Source organism: Protopterus annectens, chromosome 12.part0 (assembly GCF_019279795.1).
Source record: "Protopterus annectens isolate FY-2018-M chromosome 12.part0, PAN1.0, whole genome shotgun sequence".
NCBI classification, from domain to species: domain Eukaryota; kingdom Metazoa; phylum Chordata; order Ceratodontiformes; family Protopteridae; genus Protopterus; species Protopterus annectens.
Genome location: NC_056746.1, coordinates 1,362,976,804 through 1,363,002,703, shown reverse-complemented (window position 1 = coordinate 1,363,002,703; position 25,900 = coordinate 1,362,976,804). Strand labels below are relative to the sequence as shown.

The window sequence follows — 25,900 nt, the reverse complement described above, 5'->3', positions numbered from 1 at the left end:
CACGTTTACTCTGTGGATGGTTCCCACAGTTTTCTATCTGTCATCTTAAATGGTATTATCAAACTGAGCACCCCTTTGGAAATGCACATTACATAACTATCTTTGGAATCTGTCCCTGAAATTATGCAAGACATGACTACATCTGGCACTGATAATATTTGTTGCTGTTGCACTGCTATCTGGTGAAGCTGGTCTGAAGATGAAAGAAGGTTTATCAGTGGTGATGCACAGCTTGCAGGAATGATGAGACCTACAATTCTGTGTCCTTCGGTACTCAAGCAAACAATTTCACTCTGTGGATGGTTCTCACAGTTTTCTATTTGCCATCTTAAATGGTATTCTCAAACTAAGCACCCCTTTGGAAATGCACATTTCTATCTTTGGAATCTGTTCCTGAAATTATTCAAGACATGACTACATCTGGCACTGGCAAGATTTGTTGCTGTTGCACTTCTATCTGGTGAGGCTGATCTAAAGATGAAGGAAGGTTTATCAGTGGCATTCTCAAACTGAGCACCCCTTTGGAAATGCACATTTCTGTCTTTGGAATCTGTCCCTGAAATTATTCAAGACATGACTACATCTGGCACTGGCAAGATTTGTTGCTGTTGCACTGCTATCTGGTGAGGCTGGTGTGAAGGTGAAAGAAGGTTTATCAGTGGTATTCTCAAACTGAGCACCCCTTTGGAAATGCACATTTCTAGCTTTGGAATCTGTCCCTGAAATTATTCAAGACATGACTACATCTGGCACTGGCAAGATTTGTTGTTGTTGCACTTCTATCTGGTGAGGCTGGTCTAAAGATGAAGGAAGGTTTATCAGTGGCATTCTCAAACTGAGCACCCCTTTGGAAATGCACATTTCTGTCTTTGGAATCTGTCCCTGAAATTATTCAAGACATGACTACATCTGGCACTGGCAAGATTTGTTGCTGTTGCACTGCTATCTGCTGAGGCTGGTCTGAAGATGAAAGAAGGTGCATCAGTGGTGATGCACAGCTTGCAGGAATGATGAGACCTTTACTTCTTAAAAAATGAACAATTTGTATTTTTACATTTGTTCCACTGAATAACAGATGGTAGAACACTTTCAACTTTGGTTCACCCACTTACTACGGAGCCACAAAGAACATGATAATATGCGACAACACACTCCAATTTCACAAGGTTATCTCACACCTGCTTTTTTGCAGTTGCCTATCCAATATGCATGAGTGCACATTTCAGCTGACGACTTGTACAGATCCACCCAATGAGGCGTAGCATCATCAGATGACTTGTACAGATCCACCCAATGAGGCGTAGCGTCATCAGGTGACACCTTTTTGTACTTCTTCCTCAGATCACTAGACATCTCCAACTTGAATCGTTTCAGTGTTTGCTGAAAATTTGAAAGGGTCTTCCAGTGTTTGTTACTTTTCACAAATTTCAACAAATGACTAACCTTATTAGTAGTGGCAATGTTTATTCATAAAATCTGTTCACAAGGGTGCAGCCAGGCACAGACCTTCCAGAATTCAAACATATTGGTCCTAGTTCTTGTTCTACTTCCGTAAAGTGTCCATATTAGGAGTTCAGGCTGTGAAGTCAAGATTGTTCTTTTGTGTAATAAACAAACATTATGAGCATAACCTTTTTAATGTGAACACTGAGCCTGTCTTTGTGATACCAGTGTGTCTATATCGGTTTTGATAGAGGTAGTGGCGATGTGAAGAGTATTTTCAAGATGCTCATCTGAAATTTTAGTTCTGATTTTATTTTTTGTATACTTCATACGAGAAAAAAATTTCTTAGGTTCATAGGTTCATAGGTTTATACTAGGCTATCTGCCCGAGGGCATTTACAAGCCTAGCCCATAGTTTTGTGGCTTACGCCACCCCTTTAGTATGGGGAAGTATACCCATTATTTTGCTGTGCCTCTGTCGAGCAGTGACACTGAGGTAATCCCTGGGGTATATCTGCGATCTCCCATCCATTGGTCAAGATTTCTCTTGAACAAGGCCAGCAAGGTGCTCTGCCTCACATATACCGGGATTTTGTTCCACAGCATAGGGAGTCTTTGGGTGATGAATCTATCCCTCCAGCACGTTCTATTAATAGCCGTGTCGAGGTTTAAGTCTCCCGCCCTTGTGGCTCTGATGGATCTAGATTTATTGAGGTGAAGCATATTCATCAAATCTGGGTTTGACATGGCCTTGTATGTCAGGCACAGGTCACCTCTGAGCAAGCGGTGGCGACTGAATAGAGCTGAAGTTCTTTCAGTCGGGCAGCATAGGACAGATTTTTGAGACCCTTTATCCTTTTGGTGAGGAACTTTTGTGGCCTCTCTAGCTGCTGCAAGTGTCTGGTCAGATACATTCCAAATGGGGCATTGTACTCAATCATTGGTCTGATGAGTGATGAGTATAGGGAAACTATGACCTCCCTTGATCTAGATGTGAATCCCTTCATGATAAGGTGGGCAATGTAGAAGGTCTTCCTAACTACTTTAGCTACATGGGTGTCGAATGACAGGCTACTGTCAACCTGGGTCCCCAGGTCCCTAATAACTTCTTCTGTGCTCAGTGGATTGCCACCTATGTGGTAGCTAGGGGTAACCTTGTTTTTCCCGAAGGGTATGACTATGCATTTTTTGGCATTTAACTTTAGGCCATGGTTCTGGCACCAGTTATCCGTTTCTGTGAGACCCTTCTGAAGGATATCTGTGTCAGATGTGTTTTCGACGGGCCAGTTTGCAGTCATCTGCAAACTTTGTCAGCCATAACCCTCCTGTGTTTGCTTGTACTTCGGAGAAGTAGATGCCAAACAAGAGTGGGCCCAGGACTGAGCCCTGTGGGACACCACTTGTGACAGGCTTAGAGTCTGACATGGCGCCAGCAACTCTGACCGTGTGGGTTCTGTCACTCAGCCAGTTTGCAACCCATCTTGTGATGTATGGGTTAACATTTAAGCTGATGAGTTTTTCAATGATACCCGAGTGGGGTATTGTATCGAAAGCTTTCGCCAGATCAAGGTAGGCTGTATGGACTGCCTTTCCCTCATCAATGGCTTTGGTGACCGTTTCGAAAAAGTCAACCAAGTTTAAAAGGCATGATCTGCCTTTGACAAAGCCAAACTGGGTTGGATCCAAAGTCTGCAAATTCCCTATGTCTTTATTTATGAGATCCATTATGATCCTCTCCATGGCTTTGCAGATAAGGCTTGTCAAGCTAATGGGCAGGTAATTTCCAGGGTCGGTGGAGGCACCGCCTTTATGAAGTGGGACCACTGTCGCAGTGCGCCACTCCTGGGTACGTATCCAGAGGTGAGACTATGATTAAACAGCTGTCCTAGCTGTGGGTTTAATTCCTCGTTGAGTTCATGGAGCACACAGCCGGGGACACCATCAGGTCCCATGGATGCTGTGTTTTTTGCTTTGGAGAGAGCAGTTCTCACTTGGGCGTTAGAGATGTTTGGGGGGCTGCAATCGTTTGGTATAGATATCTCTCCTTTTGGGGAGGGGAGAAGTTTGCACTGAACCTGTCACCCAGTATGTTGGCATTGTCTGTAGGATCAGTAATCTTCACATCATTTTGAACTGGTTCTGAGCATATCTGTGAGTTTCCTCCCAGGTTTCTAACATAGCTAAAGAAGGCCTTATGATTGTCTTTTGAGTCTTTAGCTATTTTTCTCTCAAAGTTTGCTTTGGATGATTTTATGAGAGCTCTTAGTTTTTTACTTGTAGTGATCAAAGGTGTCTTACCTTTTAAGGATTTTGCTCTGTCTTGTAGTAGCTTCCTCCTTTTGTTGTAGAGTTTGTTTATGGCTGGGGTCCACCAGACTGGACGCTTGCCTTTGGTACAAAGAGTCTTTGTTTTGCTTGGGATTGCCTTATCCATGCAGTCCTGTAGGTGCTGGTAGAAGGCATTTGTAAGTGATTCAGCAGCTTGGGTACTGTTTTCCGCCAGCTCGGGGGCCTTAAAGGAGACCACACTAGTCTTTAGAAGTGTGAAGTCTGCTTTCGAGAAGTTCTTTACTGTGGTCTTTTTTATTTCAGGTGGGGGTGGGATGAGGACCTCCAGCGAGATTAGTTTGTGATCTGATCTCACCAGTGAGGGGTATACTTCCGGTATTGAACATTGTGCTCCCATGTTCGTGATGATGAGATCAAGTATGTTTTCTCCTCTTGTGGGGATGGTAACCAGTTGTTCCATGGCGTTTGAGTTTATGAATTCCAGGAACTTTTGGGCTAGGGTGTTTGGGCTTGAGTAGTGTTCCCAGTCTATATTAGGGTAATTGAAGTCACCTAGTATGATGGTGTTTGGAGATACATTTATCCCCTCCAGTGTTTTCAGGAAAGCCATGTGAGTTTCCTGAGTTTGTGAGGGTGGCCTGTAACATGCTACAATTTGCAGAGCAGTCTTGCCTATGGTTAATTGCACCTGGATGGTCTCCGATGCATCGTGCGTTGCCACCAATCTTGAGGTGTGGGTGTCCTTGATGAATATGGATACCCCCCCTCCTTTCTTGGTATTGTCCGGATTTTGGGGCCGGAACGCATGGTATGAGGTAAAACCTGATAGTGCTGGGGTGCTCTCAGGAGCCTTGAACCAGGTTTCTGTCACAGCACAGACATCGATGTTCTCCATACTGAGAAGGGCCTCGAGTGCGTGCATTTTGAGATTGAGACTTCTGGCATTGAGCAGCATTACCCTTAGTTTTTTTTCCATTTTTGTGTTCTAGGGTGGTAGGTTTAGAATTTGAGCCTTGCCTAAAAAAGGCACTATGGGGGTGGCAAGAGCCTTTGCCAATATCCGAATCCCAGGGTGACAGGTGCAAGCCGTCCCTTGAAGCAGCGTGGCTTGTCCAGCATGTCATCCCAGGCAGACAGACATTGGATCCCCTTTGAATGACACCAGAGTTTAAGCCAATTGTTAAAGCTGATCATCTTATCTCTGTATTGTGGCATCATTCTTGGTGAAGGTAGGATACTGCTCAAGGTCAGGGTCATACCTGCCTGGGCTACATAATCAGAGAGCTCCTCAATGTCTCTTTTCATGTAGTCCAAGGAGGTATGTCTCAGGTCGTTTACACCAGCGTGGACAATGACTGAGTCGTATTTGTACCTGCTGTTGAGAGACCTGAGTGCTTGCGTTATGTGGCGGATTCTAGCACCCGACAGGCAGCTTACTGTAACCCTCTCCTTACTCAGTCTGGTGAGCTGGACGTCAGTGTGTCTGACTATGGAGTCACCAATGACTAGTGTGTCTGGCATTGTGTTTGGCCTTAAGGGCTGTGACTGTTTGACACTCTGACTGTGAGGTCTATGTGTTGCAGGTGTTGTGTTATGAGGTGGTAGTTGTTTGGGTGTCTGCTTTGGTGGCCTCTGCTGTTTTGGTAGATTTTTGATCAGAGCCTCCGAGTATGTCTTTGTGTGTTTATGTGTATGATTTGAGGTTGTGATGGTACTATGTGAGACTGGGTCTATAGTGCGTGTGGTAACCTTCTCCTCCTGTCTGGACTTGCCAGTCCTATTTTGAGAGAGCTCAGCCTCCAGTTTGGCCGTATAGCTGCATCTCTCACATGTATTTGTGTTTTGTGGGAGGAGGAGAGGATTGTCTGTGTACATGAGGCAATTGTAACATTGCCTCAATATTCCCAGGTTCACCAGCTGAGCAGGAGAGGACACTAGCAACTGATCCCTCGACATGCTAGAAGGAATAGACAAAAAAACTTTAAAAGAGATTCTGGGGGATGTGGGTGACCGAGAAATGGGGTTTGCCTTTTTGGGGTACTATCTATAACAAGAGTGCTGTATCAAGGTGATAAGTACTGTAGGAGCAAGTGCTAGGTTTAACAGATAAAGAATAGTCTACTCGGAGTCAGGTAGAGATGATCTTTTTAGTTATAGGATATGCTGATTAGATCAGTAGTATAGTTCGAGGAAGGTAGTTTTAAGGGAAAATTTGAAGAGTGGACTTTAGGTAGCCCGAATAGTTTAAACCTGCAAATGTATGTACTCCCCAACAGAGATGTCATGAACAGGGCATGTTCGTGAAGTGACTGATATTTTTCTTTAGGCAGGTACAACTTATAAAAGTCAAATAAAGACACTTGCAAAAATGTTTAAGTTGTATATCTGACTGCAATTCTATGCATTCCAGTTTGCAGGCAACATGTTAATGTCAGCTGAGAATGGAGTAGCAAAGATACTGAAATGCTGTTGGTGTTTTCTGAAGTCTTGAAATCTGCTCTCAAAGTCCTGTGATAAACAATTAATGCCGCATATTGTTCAGTATTTACGTGGCTTTGCTCAGACAGTGTTTCAAGGTGAATGAAGTTATTATTCTTAACCTGACAGTGCCATAATTTCAGTTTCACTTCAAATGCTGTCACTGTTTGAAATAAGCAGTGATGTCTACTAAGAATGCTAAATCAGCCATCCAGTTTGCATTTTCAAATTTGGGTACAGGCTTTCCTTTTGACTCCATAAAGCACTTTATTTCATTTCTCAAATCATAAAATCATTTCAACATTTTACCATCACTTAACCACCTCACTGCAGTAAAGTACACGATGTCTCCATAGCTAGATTCCAAGGTATTCAGAAACTCCTGAAACTGGCGGTGATTTAATCCTCTGGATTGTATAAAATTTATTGTTTTAATAACAACATTCATAACATTTTCCATTTTTAAAGTCTGTGCACACAAACTTTCTTGATGTATAATGCAGTGGTACTCCATGAAACTCTCATTACTCATCTGTTTTGCATCATCTTCCATCAGTGTTGTTAGTCCTTCCTTCTTTCCAACCATAGCTGGAGCACCGTCAGTTACTATGCGAGACGCTTTCGATGGTCAAGGAAAATCTTGCCAGTGTTGCTTTCAGTGCTTCATCCAGGTCAGCAGACTTTGTGGTATCTTTAAGTGGAACCAGAGAGGCCAGTTCTTCAGTAATACTGAAATCGTTGTCAACACCTCGAGTAAGTATGGCAAGTTGTGCAGTATCTGTAACATGTGTGCTGTCATCCAAAGCTATGGAGTAAAAAGTTGCACACTGAGATTCCAAAGTATTTTCAATATATTTGGCTATATCTTCCACACACCTAGCCATTGTCTGGTGTGATGGACTTATTTTAGTAAAATCAGATTTTTTTCTCAGGACAAATTATGTCTGCTACGCTTTCAAGGCATTCTTTAATAAATTCACCATCAGCAAATGGCTTGGATTTTTTAGCAATTAAATTTGCTACAACATAACTTGCCTTCACTAAGGAATCCGTTTGAGTAGCTGATTTTCGAAACAGCTGTTGTTGGAATGTAAGATTTTTTTTTAAATCTAATATTTTTTGCCTACGGCACGCTCCTTGCAATTCACTTAATTTGGAGTGCGTGTAAATATAATGCCTTTTCAAATTGTAGTCCTTGAATAGTAAGCAAAGTACTTTGTTATTAGATTCAGCAAAGAAACAGTCGTCTGTCCATTTCTCCTGAAACACTCTTCTTTCATCCGCTATTTTTCTTTTTGTAGCAGTTTTGTTTTGGCATGATGCAGAAGCCATGCTGAAAAGTAAAAAAGGAGTAACTAGTATCAACTACTAGTACTTTATCCCTAGTTATATTTATTTTTAAAACAATGGCTAACAATTTATGTTAAAAAATAAGGAAATAAAAACTAAAACTAGCCGTAGTTGTAGTATATGTAGTATATGGTGTTGGAGGAAGCATTTTATATCCACAACAGAACACACAAATATCCAGGCAGGAGAGACACAGGTGGAATTCATGAAATTCAGATGGACTCCGATAGAGCTATGAACATGTATGGTTAGCATGTAAGCAACAGTTTCTTACTGGTACAAGGATGGTAGCTTTCAATAGCCTAATCACAGCCCTACCATCAAGTTAAACACTGTTTACTTTGCATGCTACCCAAGGAAACTCATTCACTTGCAAAGAAAAAACTGGCACACACTAGCACTGTTATTTTAGTTATTCACTACAGCAGTACCAATTATCATTGGAAAAAGCACTCCAGCAGTCCAAGTATGTAAAATGTCAACATTACCAGTCCTACAATATTATAATCCACAAAAATAAGCCAACAAATTTGCAATAAAGTAAAGAACTCACATTACTGACTTGATAAAACAATTCTGAATAAGCTACAAGAGGGTCTCACCCAAACAAATGACTGGTGCCAGAAACATGGCCTCAAGCTAAATGCCAAAAAATGCATCATCCCCTTTGGGTATGTTTTAACTACCTGTGCAGTTGTGCATTTTATTTTATTTATTTATTTTTTTTGTATTTGTCAGGTCGTGGAAGAATTACATCGAGTATAATCACTTTGCATGTTACCAAAGTAAAAAAAAAAAAATCTGCAGGAAAATAAAGGTTTCCATTGTCCAATTAGCAGCTAGAGCTGCTAGAGTAGGCTGAACCATTTCAAATTGTTCTGCATCTGACAGCAGACAGATGTTTTCTGTATTTATGTGACACTGTCCTGCAATGTTGTTAAAATATTTCCTGTGATTCTGAACTCTGTTGTCACTGTGCTGAGTTACTGAGTATTGTCTTGTTCTTTTATTATTTATTATTAAATATTTAACCTTTTAATTGTGACTAGTTTGTTAGAGATATTTAACTCAGAGTAGTTGTATATGTATTTGGTGACACTGTATAGCCCACTCCAATAGCCTTGTTGTTGGTCATACATACCATTTGGATAATAGTAACATTGCAGAGTAAGATTGGTCACCCTTTAGGAAGGGCCTTTTAGCTGATAAGTAATAGTTGAATAGTTGTTGGTGACAGCTGGTACTACCTTATACTCTGGGCAGAAGGGGCCATTGCTAGTGAACCTATACCAGCCTTCCCCAGGAGTGTCTGTGTGTTTGTGTGTGTGTGTGTGTGTGTGTGTGTGTGTGTGTGTGTGTGTGTGTGTGTGTGTGTGTGTGTGTCAGCTACTTGGGCAGGGACATGAAGCACTGGTTGGACAGAGGGGGTGCTGGACGTTTTGGCTTGACCACTCACCTGAGATCTTAACCCTGTAGATGTGCTAGTGGGGAGTCTTACTGGGGATCTGGATAAAGAGGGAGAAACCAGCCCCCAGATTGACTGTGATCTGTGACCATCCTCCTTAAAGTTAATGCTGTGTCTGTTACCTGCAGGGGTCTTAATGAGATGCACCAACCAAATATTTTGATCACTCCATTTCTGAATGAATTTGCTCCCCCAAAGGACTTGGACTGACATGTCAAATGTGACAGGCATATGATTAGTGGACTAAGTCAGGCCTCTCAGAAACTCAGAAGCACTTACAGGAATATGACCTTTCACTCCCCAGATTTTCAAATCACTATTGTGTCAAATAATCCTTCGCAAACACAAACAGGGAAAACTGAAAACAGGAACCAGTAGACAGTACAACTTTCGCCACAGAAGAAACAACTGATAAGCCACAGGGTGCAAAAATTTAATGAAGTGAAGCGCTTTTCGTCTGCTCGACCAGCGGTCTGATGAAGTCTGCTGGTCGAGCAGACGAAAAGCGCTTCACTTCATTAAATTTTTGCACCCTGTGGCTTATCAGTTGTTTCTTCTGTGGCGAAAGTTGTACTGTCTACTGGTTCCTGTTTTCAGTTTTCACTATTGTGTCAAGTTATCTACTTCAACTTTTTTCTGTGCATGGTTACTAACCTGCAGTCTCCCCTTTCTTTTTAAACAGCAGCAAGGTTATAACATCAGGCCTTGATTTATATTAGGTTACCATCTCATAACCTCCTCATACAGTACACCATACAGAATTCTATATCCTGACCTGTAAAATGAAACATTAAGTGATAACCAGTTGCTACCCCCCCCGACTTATAAAAAGTTCATTTGATGAATTAATATGATTCAGCATTATTTACCATAGAAATTAGTAAAGAATGTTACTCAGACTGTGATAAATCCTTTCATTGTGTAACAGCTTGAAACGTTGACTTTTTAAAACTCAGAATGAGAAATTCAAAGCTAAGTTCTGCAGTACCAAGTTACCATAAAGTAATATTGATATAACCATATGCAATAATAGAATTAAACACAGCATCATTCATTATAAGTAAATGTTTACAAAATACTTTTAGTAAGGTCATGCAGTAACTGTGTATGGTAGGAAACCTGCATAAATAAAAGTGAGCTATAACTGAAAAAATGCACTTGTATCCACAGATAATCAAACATTGCCAGGCAGATGTGACCTAGGGCTTTGATGATGCACATATAGGCTCTTTTTTTCACAATATGTAAGTAACGAATTATTTGTCCACTGAGATAATGCAAAAATGTTCACAGGTTCATAAGTTCATTTTTCAAGCATTGGACCTACTGGCTTTTAAGAAGCATGATTGTCCTAATGCATTAATGTTATTTATTACTCTCCATACCTATTTTATACCTATACAATACAGTTTTTTGTTGGTCACTACTGCCTGTTGCTCAGAGACAGTAACTGCCATCTTGTGCAAGTTACTATCCCCACTAAAATTACTATCATCTTTACAGATGATTGATAACCTGGACAAGTCACTTCTACCTTATGTCAGCCACTCACTGACATCAGCATCAGACCCATGTAACCCAGTGTGGCCACAGTCATCTTCTGCAGGTTACTGTCCTATTGTGCAGTCCACAGTCAACTCACTGCATCCTGTGCAGGCCATTGTTATCCAGGGCTAGTGACCTCCATCCTGTGCTATTAACCAGTCCGGGTCATTGACATCCTATGCAGGTTATACTGTCATCTTGTTCTGGCCATTTCCATCTAATGTTGACCATAGTCATCTTGTGCAGGTCACTGTCACCTGGTGCTTCTACAGGCTGCTGATACATTGTACAGACCACTGACACTCAGAGGTAGGTCACTGTCACTTAGTGCAGGCCATTGCAACTTGTGCAGCCCTTTGTTATTATTTGTAGTCCAACTGTCATCCTGTAGTTACTATTGTCACCCAGTGTAGTCTGTTTTTACCCTATCCCTTCCAATGCAGCCTGCTGCCCCCTGCCTAAGTTATAGTCACTCTTACCAGCATGCTGACCTCCTGTGTGTATCACTGCCACCTTGTTCAAGCCAGCCATCTATATTTGCTGAGTTATCAGATTTTGTAGGTCTGGATTTATTCAAAAACCTAAATAGAAAATAAGCACTTTAACAATACTGGTGACTATTTTTTCTGATATTTTCATAAATCAAGGTTTTAAGAATTTAAGCATTTAATTCAGTGCATTGCTCTGGTGACTTTGCAAGCTTTGTAGTCTAATTTTGCAGTCAGTGCTTATATTATAATGGGGGATGGGCAAAGTACAGGAGCACACAATGTAAACTATTGAGTAAGCCTCTTTCACATATTTGCTATTGAATGACCCTCTTGCCCCTTTTGTTGATTCAAAACAATCCATGTTTTTCTGTTTTATAAAATTACTATTGACTTTAACAATTGCTTGTTGTAGCCATCTGTGTGGTTATACAAATCTAAGGTAAATTACAACATCAGTATAAATGGGTAAAATATGCAGTCTGAGTAGCTCAACAGGTAGAACACTTGCCTGTGGTATAGAAGGCTGTAGGATGTTCATCGTGTTACCCTGCTGCAGTCATCACACTTGGGTTATCCTGCCGTCAGGCGGTCCCGCAGTCGGCCCGAGTTCCAAAGTTTTGGTCCGGCGTCGGTTGCTGTCACTTCTTCCCTGATGTCAGTGCGCCGGGGGTAAATAAGAGGCATCCGACGCCATTTTCTTCAGTCTTTCTTGCCACGTGGTGCCCGAAGCAGAAGCAGTTCGCAAGTGCCGGTCGGCTGACACCTGAGATTTTCGATTCGAATTTCAGTCCGAAGTCTTCAATAAAGCTAAGTACCCAATTGGGGAACCTTTTCTTGCCTCAATCCGATGTCAGAAAAAGTTAACAATTGCATTTCTTGTGGGAAGCAAATACCTCATAAGGACTTCCATTCTTATTGTATTCCTTGCCTAGGCCCAGACCACGACGTCACAGGTTGTTGGTTTTGTGCTAGGTTTAATAAACAAACTATCAAACGCCGTTTTGACTTCGCTCGACATTACTTTGGTAGGAAATTTAATTATATCATGCCGTCGGAGCAGCTGACGACCGGCATGCATAAAAAAACGCAAGGATAAGGACAGGCAGCCTAGGAACAAGCTAGACTCCGAGGCCTCTGCTGGGCCTGTCGTTGGTTCTCCGGTTTTCAGTGAGGCGCCTACGCAGCCCCTGAAGACTGCAGAATTGGAACCCCAGACAGCTGCGGATTCTCAAGCGGAGTGCACTAGGCCGATGCAGCCATCCCCCCCAACCCTTATCCCATAATGCACTGCTGGAATTACCTCAGATCTAGTTTGCCGCGGCACGGATCTCTTGGTTTCCAGCTTCACTCGAGACTTTATTGGGAGTTTTTCAACTTTCAGCAAGTTATATTTTTCTTTTGTTCTATTCCCTTGTTCTATTCTTAGTAGCAGATATACTAGATAGTAGATAGTTTTTTCTGGGTTTATACCCCTTCCCTCAGTATTATCTATCCTGCCTTCGGCCTTTTGGCCTTAGGATTAGTGATTAGTCAGTGATCCCTTTTGGGACTATAGTTTTGGAATCTCTAATTACTGTTTGTAATTATTTAGTTGTTAGTGCCCCTTTTGGGCTGTGTGTGTGTTTGTGTGAGTTACTTAGTTTAAAACAGCTCATAGTTAAACAGTGTGCTTGAGTTGTGTAATGTCTGAAGATAAGGACAAGCATCCAAAGTCTGGGTTTAAAAAATGCCTAGACTGTGGACATAAAATGTCAGTCACAGATGCCCATGTGCAGTGTGTTTACTGCTTGGGTCAGGTACATCTGAAAGAGTCTTGCAGCATATGTCATTCCTTTTCCACTAGAGTGTTAGCTGAAAGGAAGAGGAAATTGATTGATAGGGGTATCATTAAACACCCCTTTTCTGAGGCATTGTCGGACCAGGATGGAGCCAGTAAATCATCTAAATCTTCTAAGTCTTCCACTGATTCTAGATCAAAAAAAAGGAAAGAGGTCAGAGAGTGTGGTGACTTCAGCTCCACTGCCCTTGGAGCCGACAGTCTGCTCTTTTCGGAACCGGGACACTGCTTTGGAACAGGTGGCCAAAAAACCTCCTTCCATATTGCTCCAATTGGCTCCATCTGTCCACTCTTCTAGGTCCTCTGTCAGCTTATCTGATCTGGACCAGCTGGTTCAGAAACTCTTAAAGGCACCTGGCCTACTTAAATTGCTATCGGCTCAGACACAACCGTCGGAGCCGAAGACCACTACCTTTGAATTGTCTGCTCCTCCTCCAAGCCATATCGGTCCTTCGGAGCCGGAGGAGACCGACCTGATGATTGTGGAGCCCTTGGAGCCAACACCTGTTCCAGTGTTGTCGGCTCCATCTGCTCGGATGTTCTCGGCGCCGACCGGGTACTCTAGGAGCTGACACTCCCCGGTCGGGTCCGGGGAGGATAGCCGCACCAACTTGTCGGTGCTGACCCTTCCTCTCGGGGCCTCGGCTCGGGTAAGCTCAGCTCCTACCTCAGGCTTGGAGCCCATGGCTTCAGTGCAGGAGGAGATTGTGGCTCCATTGGAGCCATCGAATCCTTCTCATCGGAGCCGAGGTGCATTCGACGCCATGAGGCAAGTGTCTCCCAAGACTTCCTCATCTCAAGGTCTGGCCTCTTCTTCCCCTAAAGTGCCTGAGTCTGTTTCTGTTTCCTCCAGTCCTCCCAAGCGTAGAGACCCAGAGCCTCAGATAGCCCCACAGGGCGCTACCTGCTCTTCTGAGACTTCTCCAGAAGTTCCCCCTGAAGAGGTTCCCAAGGAAGAGATTATGCAAGAGGAGGCATTTGGACCCCCCCCATGAGTCTATCACATCGGACACCGACCTGGATGAATCAGAAGGGTCCCCCAGGACATCTCCTTTGCAGAGATTCTTGAAATCCCTAGGCAGAGGGGTGATTGGCAGTCCAAGAGCCCTACTGAGGACGAGTTGGTTCTCCTGAAGGTGTTTGTGTCTCAACCTTCCACCTCTTGGGTATCTCTGCCCTACAATGAGCTTATGGATCTGGTCTCTCGTAGGGAGGGAGTCTCCAGAATCTATGGAATCTGTTCCTAGGAGGCCTAATAAGTTTATTTCAGCCCCTGTGGATAAGTCCTTTTTGACCAAGGGAGTCCCTGTTGATGGCATGGTAGTGGCAGCAGCCACCAAAAAGGAAATGTCTGAGACTTCCTCATCTATCCATCCTCCTAACAGAGAATCTAGGATCATGGATAGATGTGGGAAACGCATGTTCAGTTCAGCGACCTTCTCACTCAGATCACTGAACTACTTGACACATTTTACCAGACTGCAGAGAGGTCTCCTTAAGGAGTTGGGAGATACTCTTCAGGGTGCTGTAGCTTCGAGTGTATCCGATAAGATTGCCACTCAGCTCTCTACCCTTAATTCGATAGTCAACTCGTCCATGCTTCTCGTGTCATATGCAGCTGATGGTTCGAGGAGAGCCGCAGGTACAGGAATCACTCTCCGTACGCATGCCTGGATGCGACTCTGTTCCTTCGCAGAACCCTTCAAGTCTTCTTTTACTAATACCCCATTTGACGGCTCATCTTTGTTTGGGCCAAAGGTGAAGTAGACTTTGACCAGGTGTGAGCAAGAAGGAAAGACTCTGTCTGCTGTCGGGAGTCTGTTTTTCCACCCCCACTCGACCCTTTCCCAAAGGTCAGAAGAGAGGAAAGATGTGGTTCCGGAAAGCCCAAGGAGCCTTTCAAGACACACGTGGAGAACCCCTCCCCAAGAGGCAGAGGAGGGGGTTTTAATGGAAAACACCACCCTCGAGGCAGAGCAGGTCCGCAACACCAGGGTGACAGAGATCACTTCTCTGGTCAGTCCTACCAGCGCTCCTGAAGGGAGGGCCCGGCTGTCCTACTCGGGAGGCAGTCGGGGGTCACTTATCTTTGTACCCCAAAGGCTGGCTAAATATAACAAATAGTTGGGTACAAAGTATCATTTCCAGAGGGTACTTCATACCATTCTCCACCCACCTCTTCCCATCAAAATAATCCCAGACATTCCACCCAGTCACATGGGACAAGCAGCAATAGAGGTACGCCGATTGCTAGAAAAAGAGTCATCCAGCCAGTCCCAGCAGACCAGACAGGATTTGGAACTTACTCAAGATTCTTTTTGGTTCCAAAGAAAACAGGGGACTGGAGATCCATTTTGGATCTCAGCAGACTCGACCAATTTGTGAGAAAAGAGAAGTTCCGAATGGTCACACTACAGTCCATACTCCCCTTGTTGGGGAAGGACAATTGGATGTGCTCGATCGATCTCAAGGATACTTACTACCACATAAAGATGGCATGACCATCCAGAGATCACCTGCGTTTCTGGCTGGGAGCCAATCATTATCAATTCCGAGCTCTGCCCTTTGGTCTCACTACAGCCCCCAGAGTGTTCACCAAGTGCATGGCAGTAGTCACGGCTCTCCTGAGGTGTCTAGGATTCCAGGTGTTTCCGTATCTAGACGAATGGCTCCTTACCTCCACCACCAGGCATCAACTTCTTCAAGCGAGAGAGACTACTCTGACACTCTGCGATCAGCTAGGCATTACAGTCAACTTTGAAAAGTCTGCCTTGTTGCCATCGCAGCATATCATTTTTATAGGGACAGAACTAGACATGTCAACCACCACTCTCCGCCTTCCGCCAGAAATAATCTCTATTCTTCACCAACACATCATGTCCCTAATGTCAAAGAACAGAGCACCAGCAGCAGAGGTATTGAAAGTTTTAGGATTGATGGCGGCAGCTATTCTAGCAATCCTGTTAGCAAGGATGCATATGAGAATCCTTCAATGGCTTCTATTCACGCAATGGTCTTACCAAGAACTTCCAATGAGTCACATGATTCTGATAACAAATTCCTGCAAGAAGGATCTTCAGTGGTGGTTGACGTCTCTTCATGTCACAATAGGACGTCCTTTCTTGCTTCCCCCTCCAGTTGCCACTGTGACCACGGACGCTTCCCTGATTGGGTAGGGGGGGCTATTTCAGGGAAAGACTGTCCCAAGGTACATGTACAGATCAAGAATCACATCTGCATATCAATGTCCTGGAGATGAGAGCAACACTTCTAGAGTTGCAATACTTTCAGGACTCTCTTCCTCTAGGGACAATTGCAATACAGACAGATATGTCAGTGGTCTGGTATCTGAACAAACAAGGCGAGACCAAGTCTTATCCCCTTTGCCGAGAAGCCCTCAGAGTATGGCAGTGGGCACTGTCATCCCAGCGCTTTCTGTTGGCAATGCACATCCCGGGCAAATCCAACGTAATAGCGGACAGACTGAGCAGAGCAATCTTGTTGCCCCCGAATGGTCCCTCAAACAAGATATTGCGGACAGGATTTTCTACAAATGGGGCCAGCCTTCCTGCGACCTCTTTGCCAGTCACATCAACAACAAATGCAGAAGCTATTTTGCCCTAATTCCCACAACAGGTCACTCCCTGAGGGATGCTCTTGTCCATGATTGGCCCCCATGTCTCCTCTCTGCATTTCCACCAATTCCCCTGATATCCAAATTCTTACAGAAAGCAAAGTCACTGGGACGGACAATCATCCTCATAGCCCCTCATTGGCTTCGGCAGATTTGGTTCCCGTTTCTTTACCATCATATTCTGGAAGATCTATGGATTCTGGACCCAGTTACGGACTTGTTGACACATCCGTCAGGGGATCTTCACCCTTCATTGCGGACACTGAAGCTAACCGCTTGGCTGCTCCAATTCCCCGCATAGCTAGGCTCTATAATCTTTCCCATGACACTAGCTAGATTTTGTTGGCTTTCCACAAACCTTCCACAATTGTATTGTAGTAAGTGGAATAGATTTTCCATTTGGGCTTCTTCCCACAACATTGACTCTTATCAAGCCCCATTGTCTTCTATTTTACAATTCTTGACAGAAATCTTCAACAAAGGAGCAGCGGTAGCTACAGTACAAGTACAATTAGCGGCTATATCTAATTTCCATCTAGGAAGTGATGGCTTGAATATTATGGCTCACCAATTGGCTAAAGCTTTTCTAAAAGGTTCCTTTCTCATAAGGCCTCCAGTGAAGATGCCTTATTCCCCCCTGGAATTTGAATTCTATGTTATCTCTTATCATTCTTCCTCCTTTTGAGTCTGCATCATCTTGTGAACTAAAATTCTTGTCATGGAAAACTATCTTCTTAGTAGCCGTCACTTCAGCCCGTAGAGTGTCAGAGCTCCAAGCCCTTTCCATCAAGCCCCCTTACATGGTCTTCCATACTGACAGAGTATCTCTCAGAACTAATCCAGCCTTTCTGCCCAAAGTATGTTCTGAGGTTAACATTAATCAAGTCAATGAGTTGCCCGTTTTCTTCCTTAATCATACCAACAAATTGGAATAAATGTTGCATAAACTCGATGTTCATAGACAACTTAGACTTTATTTGGACAGAACCAAAGACATTAGGAAGTCAGATCAGCTCTAGGTGTCCTTTTCTGAGACCAGGAAAGGTATGCCAGTTGCTAAATCAACCTCGTCTAAGTGACTGTCGGATTGCATCACCTATACATATGCTTGTCATAATATGCCCTTGTCTAGTAAGGTAAAGGCTCATTCAACCAGAGCAGTTTCTACCTCGTCAGCCTTTCATGCCAAATTGCCTTTGAATAACATCTGTGCAGCAGCCACTTGGTCTAAACCTCACACTTTTATACCTCATTACAAAGTTCATAAGGCCTCCAGGGACAGGGCTTCATTTGGTTCTATGGTTCTGAAGAGTGTACTTCTGTGAGCCGCCCAAGATCAGGGTGCTAGGGTCGCTACCCATCAGTGATGAATGAACGGCGAGATTGAACAACTTCACATAAAGAAGTTATGTACTCACCATAACTTTCCATGTGAGTTGTTCCATCTCGCCTTCATTCTCACGTCCCTCCCTCCTTCCACCTCCTGGCTGGCAGTTGACCTGGAGGCTGTCTTCAACCTGTTTTTTCAATATGTCTTCATTCCTAGGCAGAATAATTATTGTACTATTATATGGTACGCAGTAAACAAGATCTGAGGTAATTCCAGCAGTGCATTATGGGATAAGGGGTGGGGTCTCGAGCTACTGGAGAACTTTGAGCTTGCTAGTCGGCCGTGTCTGAGCCGAGGATCGACTCCGAACCCATCAGTGATGAATGAAGGCGAGATGGAACAACTGACATGGAATGTTATGGTGAGTACATAACTTCTTTGTATATGTAATTGTGGTGCTATGTAAAGAGTGCATAGGGGTAAATGTTCAACCATTTGCTTTCATTTAAATTTTATTCCCCCATGTAGTATCTACTCAGATGTCAGGAACCCATTTGACCAATGATCAGAAAGCAGGCTTGTATGTTATCGGATTACAAGATGTAGCTTCTCACTTTTTATTTGGGTCCTTCGGCTTAATTATCTTGATCAGATTATTAGCTTTCCAGACCCCTATTTTGACCCATCCTATCCCCCGTCCTGCTTCATGTAGTATTCTATAGCTTACTTTAAGTTTCTTCCTTTCCAGGGAAGAGTACCGTTTTGAGAACCACAGTTACTTTTTGCCCCACCTCTCCCTTCCTGCTGACCAGCACACCTTCCCCTTCTGGACTTGAGCCTGTTCATTCCATTACGATAGGGGTCTTAGAAACACAGAGCAAGAACCATCTGTGGGGGGCAACACTCAGTTAGCTATGAGGGTTGTCTGTGCCCTCTCCAGTATCTCAGCTATGTGGGCACTTCTGTTGGCCCTAACCTCACCTCTTCTGAGTTGGGGGTGGGAGAGGAAAGTCACACCATTGGAGAGGGCCACATTACCTTCCCCTTGCAGGAGCACACCTCCACACATCCATTTATGAAGGCTACTATCAAGCAGTGACTTACTGAGCAAAATGCTTTCCCCAAGGCTATGGTGTGTTTTTTCATCCCTTCTGAAAGTGATTGTGATCTCTTATGGCCTACTGCATCACACCCTGTCCCAACAAGGTTGTCATGCCTCTCAGTACTTGAACCCTGATTCTTGGGCTGTAGTCAGGGCTTTATTCCGTTATACTGCCTCTTGGGCTCCATTTCTCTGTGCCCTGGAGCTGGTATAGAGCCTGTCATTGTTTGCTGGGCTCCATTTCTCTGTGCCCCAGAGCTGGAATAGAGCCTGTTACTGTTTACCGGGCTCCATTTCTCTGTGCCCCAGAGCTGATATAGAGCCTGTCATTGTTTACTGGGCTCCATTTCTCTGTGCCCCAGAGCTGGTATAGAGCTATAGAGCCTGTCATTGTTTACTGGGCTCCATTTCTCTGTGCCCCAGAGCTGGTATATAGACCCTGTTATTGTTTACTGGGCTCCATTTCTCTGTGCCCCAGAGCAGGTATAGAGCCTGTAATTATTTACTAGGCTGTATTTCTCGGTGCCCCAGAGTTTGTATTGGACCTCTCATTTTTCTCTGCCCCCCCCCCCCACACACACACACACACACACACACACACTTTGCCTGATTCTATGTGTTGTCACCTTAAATGATCAAGTAATAAATGGCAGGTTCATTAATAATACAGGAGAAAGGTCAGAAAGTAGTGAAAACAAATTAAGCAATGCAGGTTTATTCTTTATTGCTTTATTGCATTACAACACAGTTTTAGTATTTCCTTATATTTGAGTTTGAAAAACCATTTCACTATAATGTGATAACATCATATGTTTATCAAAATCTTTCTTTGGCCTTTTTGCCCCACTGAAAAGGACATAGGTTCATAGGTTGGTACTAGGCTATCAGCCCTAGGGCCTATACAAGCCTAGCCATAACAATTCCCTGGCTATTTCTTCCCACATTATTTACTTTCCTGGACCCCTGTCTAGCAGGGCGACTGACGTGATCCCTGGGGTGAATTTCCTTTCTCCCATCCAAACGTCAAGGTTCCTCTTGAAGAGGTCCAAAGAGGCACTCTGCTTGACATGTATGGGCAATCTATTCCAGAGTCTGGGGAGTCTCTGGGTCAGGAACCTATCCCTCCAGCATGTTTTGTTTATTGTGATGACAAGGTTTAGATCCCTGGAGCATGTAGCTCTGAGGGATTGGGATTTCTTTAAGTGTAGCATGTCCAATAGCTCTGGGTTTGACATGGCCTTGTATGTTAAGCAGAGATCGCCTCTGAGTAGGCGATATGCGACAGAGTATAGCTGGAGTTTTTAAGGCGGTCAGCGTAGGGCATCTGCTTTAGGCCTGTGATTCTTTTAGTGAGGTATTTCTGAGGCCTTTCCAGTTGTTGCAGATGTCTTGAGAGGTACATGCCAAATGGGGCGTTGTATTCTATAATGGGTCTAATGAGGGATGAGTACAGTGGGACAATGACCTCCTTTTTCTGGATGAAAAGCCCTTCGTGATGAGGTGTGCCACATAGAAGGATTTCCTGACTGTTGTGGCGATGTGGTTATCGAAGGTGAGACCACTGTCCACCTGTGTCCCTAAGTCTCTTATCACACTTTCTGTGTTTAGTGTACTGCCACCTATATGGTAATTCATGGATACATGTTTTTCCCAAAGGGGATAACAATACATTTCTTGGCATTGAGCTTGAGCCCATGGCTCTGGCACCAAGCATCTGTTTCTGTAAGGCCCTTTGTAGAGTATCCACATCATTTGGGGATTCAATAATGGCTCCCAGTTTGCAGTCATCTGCAAACTTTGTTAGCCAGAGTCCCTTAGTGTTGACCTGTACTTCAGAGAAGTAGATGCCAAACAAGAGCTGCCCCAGGACTGAACCCTGAGGTACTCCACTTGTCACTTGTCTGGAGCTGGATTTGGAGTCGGCTACTTTTACAGTGTGGGTTCTATCAGTAAGCCATTTAGCAACCCATTGGGTGACATAGGGATTAATACCCAACTTAGTAAGTTTATCTATGATTCCAGAGTGGGGGATGGTGTCAAAGGACTTGGCAAGGTCTAGATAGGCTGTGTGGACCACCTTACCCTTGTCCATGGCTCTGGAGACTGATTCAAAGAAGTCAATCGGGTTCAGGAGACAAGATCGGCCCTTCACAAACCCAAACTGGGTGGGGTCCAGTGTTTGAAGGTTGCCAATGTCTTTGTTTATAAGTTCCATGATAATACGCTAGATGGCCTTGCAGATAAGGCTTGTCAGACTGATGGGACGGTAGTTTCCGGGATCCAAGGTGGATCCCCCCTTGTGGATTGGGATAACTGTAGCTCTGCAACACTCAGTGGGCACGAAACCTGAGGTGAGGCTATGATTAAACATGACACTTAGGTGAGGTGCCAGTTCATATTGTAGTTCATGTAGTACACAGCCCTGGATGTCATCTGGTCCCATGGATGCTGTATTCCTGGCTTTAGAGAGTGCATTTTGTACCTGTGTGGCCGTTATTACTGGAATTTGGCAATCTTCCGGTATTGAGATGGGCCATTTAGGGGGTGAGAGGGGGGTGAAGTTGGCACTGAATCAATCTGCCAGGATATTGGCAATATCCTTTGGATCAGTATATTTATTGGTAACACCTAAGGTTTTTTAGTCCATTTAAACATTACAGGCTTTATGTAAAGAATTATTCAGTTTTGCCTCTAAATTTTTTTTTGCAGGTCCCAGTGATAGGTGTAGTGGTTTACCAAAGTTTTATGAAATGTCAGTAAGTTTGCTGTAACTTATTTACATGTTATGTTAACTTGTTCCCTTTGTTTATGTACAGGGGACAGTGTGGTAGAAAATCAGTATGAATTTGTCATGCATGGTGTTATGCTGTACACAGAGCAGAAGTTTGAGAAGTTCTGCTTAGAATTTGTGAGTCCCCTGATTAAGTTGAGCTTGGATCACTGCACCACAGGAAGGCACTTGTTCTTCGATGACCAACCAGTGTTTTGCACAGGCATACAGTGTCAGTTGCACGGTGTTAAGTTATTTCCAGCTGTATAGGACATTCCCATTACTACTACTGTAAGAGGTTTTAAGCAGTAATATACTTGAAAAAATGATGTGCTTATCTCTGCTTTTGAGTAAGAGGTGATATCACATGGACACAGACTTTTGTTACCAGTTTCATGAGACCTTTGTCAGCTTTAAAAAATTAGTTCTACAGTAGTAAACGGACTTAATGGAATTTATCCCATGTATGTTGTCTGGAACTTGTTTTCTGACCTTTTGGTCATATTGCCAGGTCAGCACATGGGGTAGGCATTATATGCAGTGCTTACCTGATCAGTTATTCATTAACTACACAATGTTGTACATTATTCCTGATCAGTTATTCATTAACTACACAATGTTGTACATTATTCCTGATCAGTTATTCATTAACTACACAATGTTGTACATTATTCCTGATCAGTTATTCATTAACTACACAATGTTGTACATTATTCCTGATCAGTTATTCATTAACTACGCAATGTTGTACATTATTCCTGATCAGTTATTCATTAACTACACAATGTTGAACATTATTCCTGATCAGTTATTCATTAACTACACAATGTTGTACATTATTCCTGATCAGTTATTCATTAACTACACAATGTTGTACATTATTCCTGATCAGTTATTCATTAACTACACAATGTTGTACATTATTCCTGATCAGTTATTCATTAACTACACAATGTTGTACATTATTCCTGATCAGTTATTCATTAACTACGCAATGTTGTACATTATTCCTGATCAGTTATTCATTAACTACGCAATGTTGTACATTATTCCTGATCAGTTATTCATTAACTACGCAATGTTGTACATTATTCCTGATCAGTTATTCATTAACTACGCAATGTTGTACATTATTCCTGATCAGTTATTCATTAACTACACAATGTTGTACATTATTCCTGATCAGTTATTCATTAACTACACAATGTTGTACATTATTCCTGATCAGTTATTCATTAACTACACAATGTTGTACATTATTCCTGATCAGTTATTCATTAACTACGCAATGTTGTACATTTATTCATTAACTACGCAATGTTGTACATTATTCCTGATCAGTTATTCATTAACTACGCAATGTTGTACATTATTCCTGATCAGTTATTCATTAACTACGCAATGTTGTACATTATTCCTGGTCAGTTATTCATTAACTACGCAATGTTGTACATTATTTCTGATCAGTTATTCATTAACTACGCAATGTTGTACATTATTTCTGATCAGTTATTCATTAACTACACAATGTTGTACATTATTCCTGATCAGTTATTCATTAACTACACAATGTTGTACATTATTCCTGATCAGTTATTCATTAACTACACAATGTTGTACGTTATTCTTTTCCCATAGAAGTCTAAATTGTTCTTTCCCTTTGTGTGTATCAGGAGCAATGAAGCTTACACGTGGACAAATCCTACATGTTGTGTACATAATGTCATCCTTGGTAAACTTTGGATAGAGCAATATGGAATTGTAGAAATCACCAATCACAGGTAAGAGTCCTTTATCAGGCAATATCACCTTTACTTGCTTATCCTAATCTTTGTGGTATTTTCCAACTCTCTCCTTGTTGTAAGGCAGTGAATAGTAAAGTACTTCAGAATGGAAAGTGTTATTCCCTTTTGATTCCTTAAGATTTGATTTTTTATTTTTTCCTAAATATATTTTTACCAGGATATTGTATTGTGAAATACTTTACCGGGAAGCAGATTGTCTCCTTAGTTAAATTAACTTGTTACTTTACCATCATTTTTGCAGGTATGTATTTATTCATTTGGTTTGATGTGTATGTCTTGCTGAACTAATCTCATCTTTCAGATGAGGCTCAATGAAAAACATTCCAGTACGACAAATGCAAAAACTCATTTTGCTGAAACGTGTAGTGCATTTTTCTTAAAATAAGCCTTAGAAAGGTGTTTACTCCATTGATTTCTTTAACCAAAAATAATAAATGAGGGCTTGTACTAAAAGATCGGGAGAGTTTTGTATTACAAGACTATTAAAATATTTGTTTCATTAAAATCCGTAGTATTCATAGGGTTTATGTATCGCAATTACTGTCCTTTCCTGACTCCTTTGATTCTTAGAACCACTGCCCCCAGCCTCCCTACTTGTTCATCCCCAGATATTTTCCATTTGCTCCTTACTTATACCCTGGATGTTTCTCTTCACTGGCTGGGCCCCCAACTCCTCAAGAGGTTGTCCTCAGTTGTAACTGATGATAAACACCAAAGGGAGTTGTGAACACGGAGTTTGAGAGCTGTCATTCCTGCAGCAGCTAATTATTAACCGTAGCTTTGAAAGTAACTGTTGCAGTGATATCAGGTCATTGTCATGGTCCTCTAAGTTAACCTGGGCTAGCATGCAGTGCTCTTTGTCTCCTCCAGAGGGGATCCAAACATCAGGTTTCCCCACAAGATAGGAGAGCTGGTCATCGGCCTGTCCGAGTCAGTCAGCCCTACCAGCAGCCACCAGTGTTCATTCCAAAACATTGGTTGCCAGCAGTGCAGCCAGGCCTCCTGCCTCTGCACCGTCAGGATGGGTTTTAAAGTTACAAGTTAAAGTTACAGTGTCAGTGGCATAACAGGTAGCACACTTGTCTTTGGTACACAAGGCTGTGGGTTCTATTCTGAAAATCAGGTAGATGGATTGCCAACTCTGCAGCACAGCATAATGGGATTGCTGCATTCTTGAGTATGTCATCATTCATCTGAAATGTTAAACTGAGTTAGTGGTGGTTCAGGTGGATGTAAAAGACCCCACGTTACCCACTGAAAAGAGTAAGGGAAGTTCCCAATGCCCTGGGCAAATTTAAACACCACCTTGGGTCACCCCTGAAAAGAGGCTACTAACCTATTGGGATTAACCCTGTCAACAGAGGATAAATAAAAATAAAATAAAATCATAAAATAGAGATTTTCTGAAGTTTCAAGGTAAGTGTGCTGCCTGAACAGAACAGTAAAGAAAGACATATAGGCAGTTTTAAGTCTGTAGAAGGTTACAGTCATTGTTGTAAATGTAAGACAAGCTGAAAAGGTAGGATGGCTTCAGATACAATTTATGTTGATGCTTTAGGCTGCATCAGTCTGCTCAGCTTATATCTAACCACCGAAAATGATTTAGAAGGATGGTATCAATCAGAACCTTGGGTAAAGAAGTTGCCCTTGAGGCACACACACAATATACTCAACATTCAATTAGGAGGTATGAGGGGCACTTAAAGCAACAGTCCAGACATGCTATCAGTGGATCCAATGCTACTGATCAGCAGACATGTTATCAACCCCCATGTCCACTTAAGAAATTGGAAATGCCAGTCATCAACAAAGGCTGTCTGAGGCACACAGGAAAACTCAAACATGGCAAGGTTCTGCAAATGAAAGGTAGCATTCTGGACAGCAGGAAACAAGTTGATGAAAACTAGGCAGATGCAAATCAGCTTTTTGCTGTGTCCTGCCTTAATGTAATTGCTGTGTCTGCTACCTGTGCAGAGTGTGTTGGGCTAGCCTGTGCATGTAGCATCTTCTGATTGTGTGCATGGTTCATTATAGATGCACCAGTTAAGCATGTTATATATGTGTAGTACCAAACATTTTATGTTATATTATGACATCTTGTTTATATGAGTCATACATTGTTTTTTGGCATCATATGTTTGGAGTTGGTGAGGCATGGAATTCATTGCATTTTATTTATGTAATGTAATGAAATGGATGCACAGGGAATGAGTACACTATGTGACAGGTATATTGATACACAGTCTTACTTGTACTTAGCCAAACTGACTTACCTTAGCAGCTATTCCATGCAATTTTCTTTTTCATTTAAATCATGAGGGCTGAAAGCTAATTTTGCAAGCTGCTGGACTGAACTTTCTT

General features: G+C 42.7%; 1 protein-coding gene across 1 annotated transcript in view; it reads left to right on the top strand.

Moving 5' to 3' along the window:
• The window catches only part of OSBPL2 (oxysterol binding protein like 2), a 256,311-nt gene that overhangs the window by 85,470 nt on the left and 144,941 nt on the right, over positions 1–25,900 (top strand). Inside the window, exon 6 of the mRNA XM_044090414.1 lies at positions 23,408–23,515. Within this exon, the coding sequence (XP_043946349.1) occupies positions 23,408–23,515 (108 nt within the window). The remainder of the gene's footprint in view (positions 1–23,407; positions 23,516–25,900) is intronic.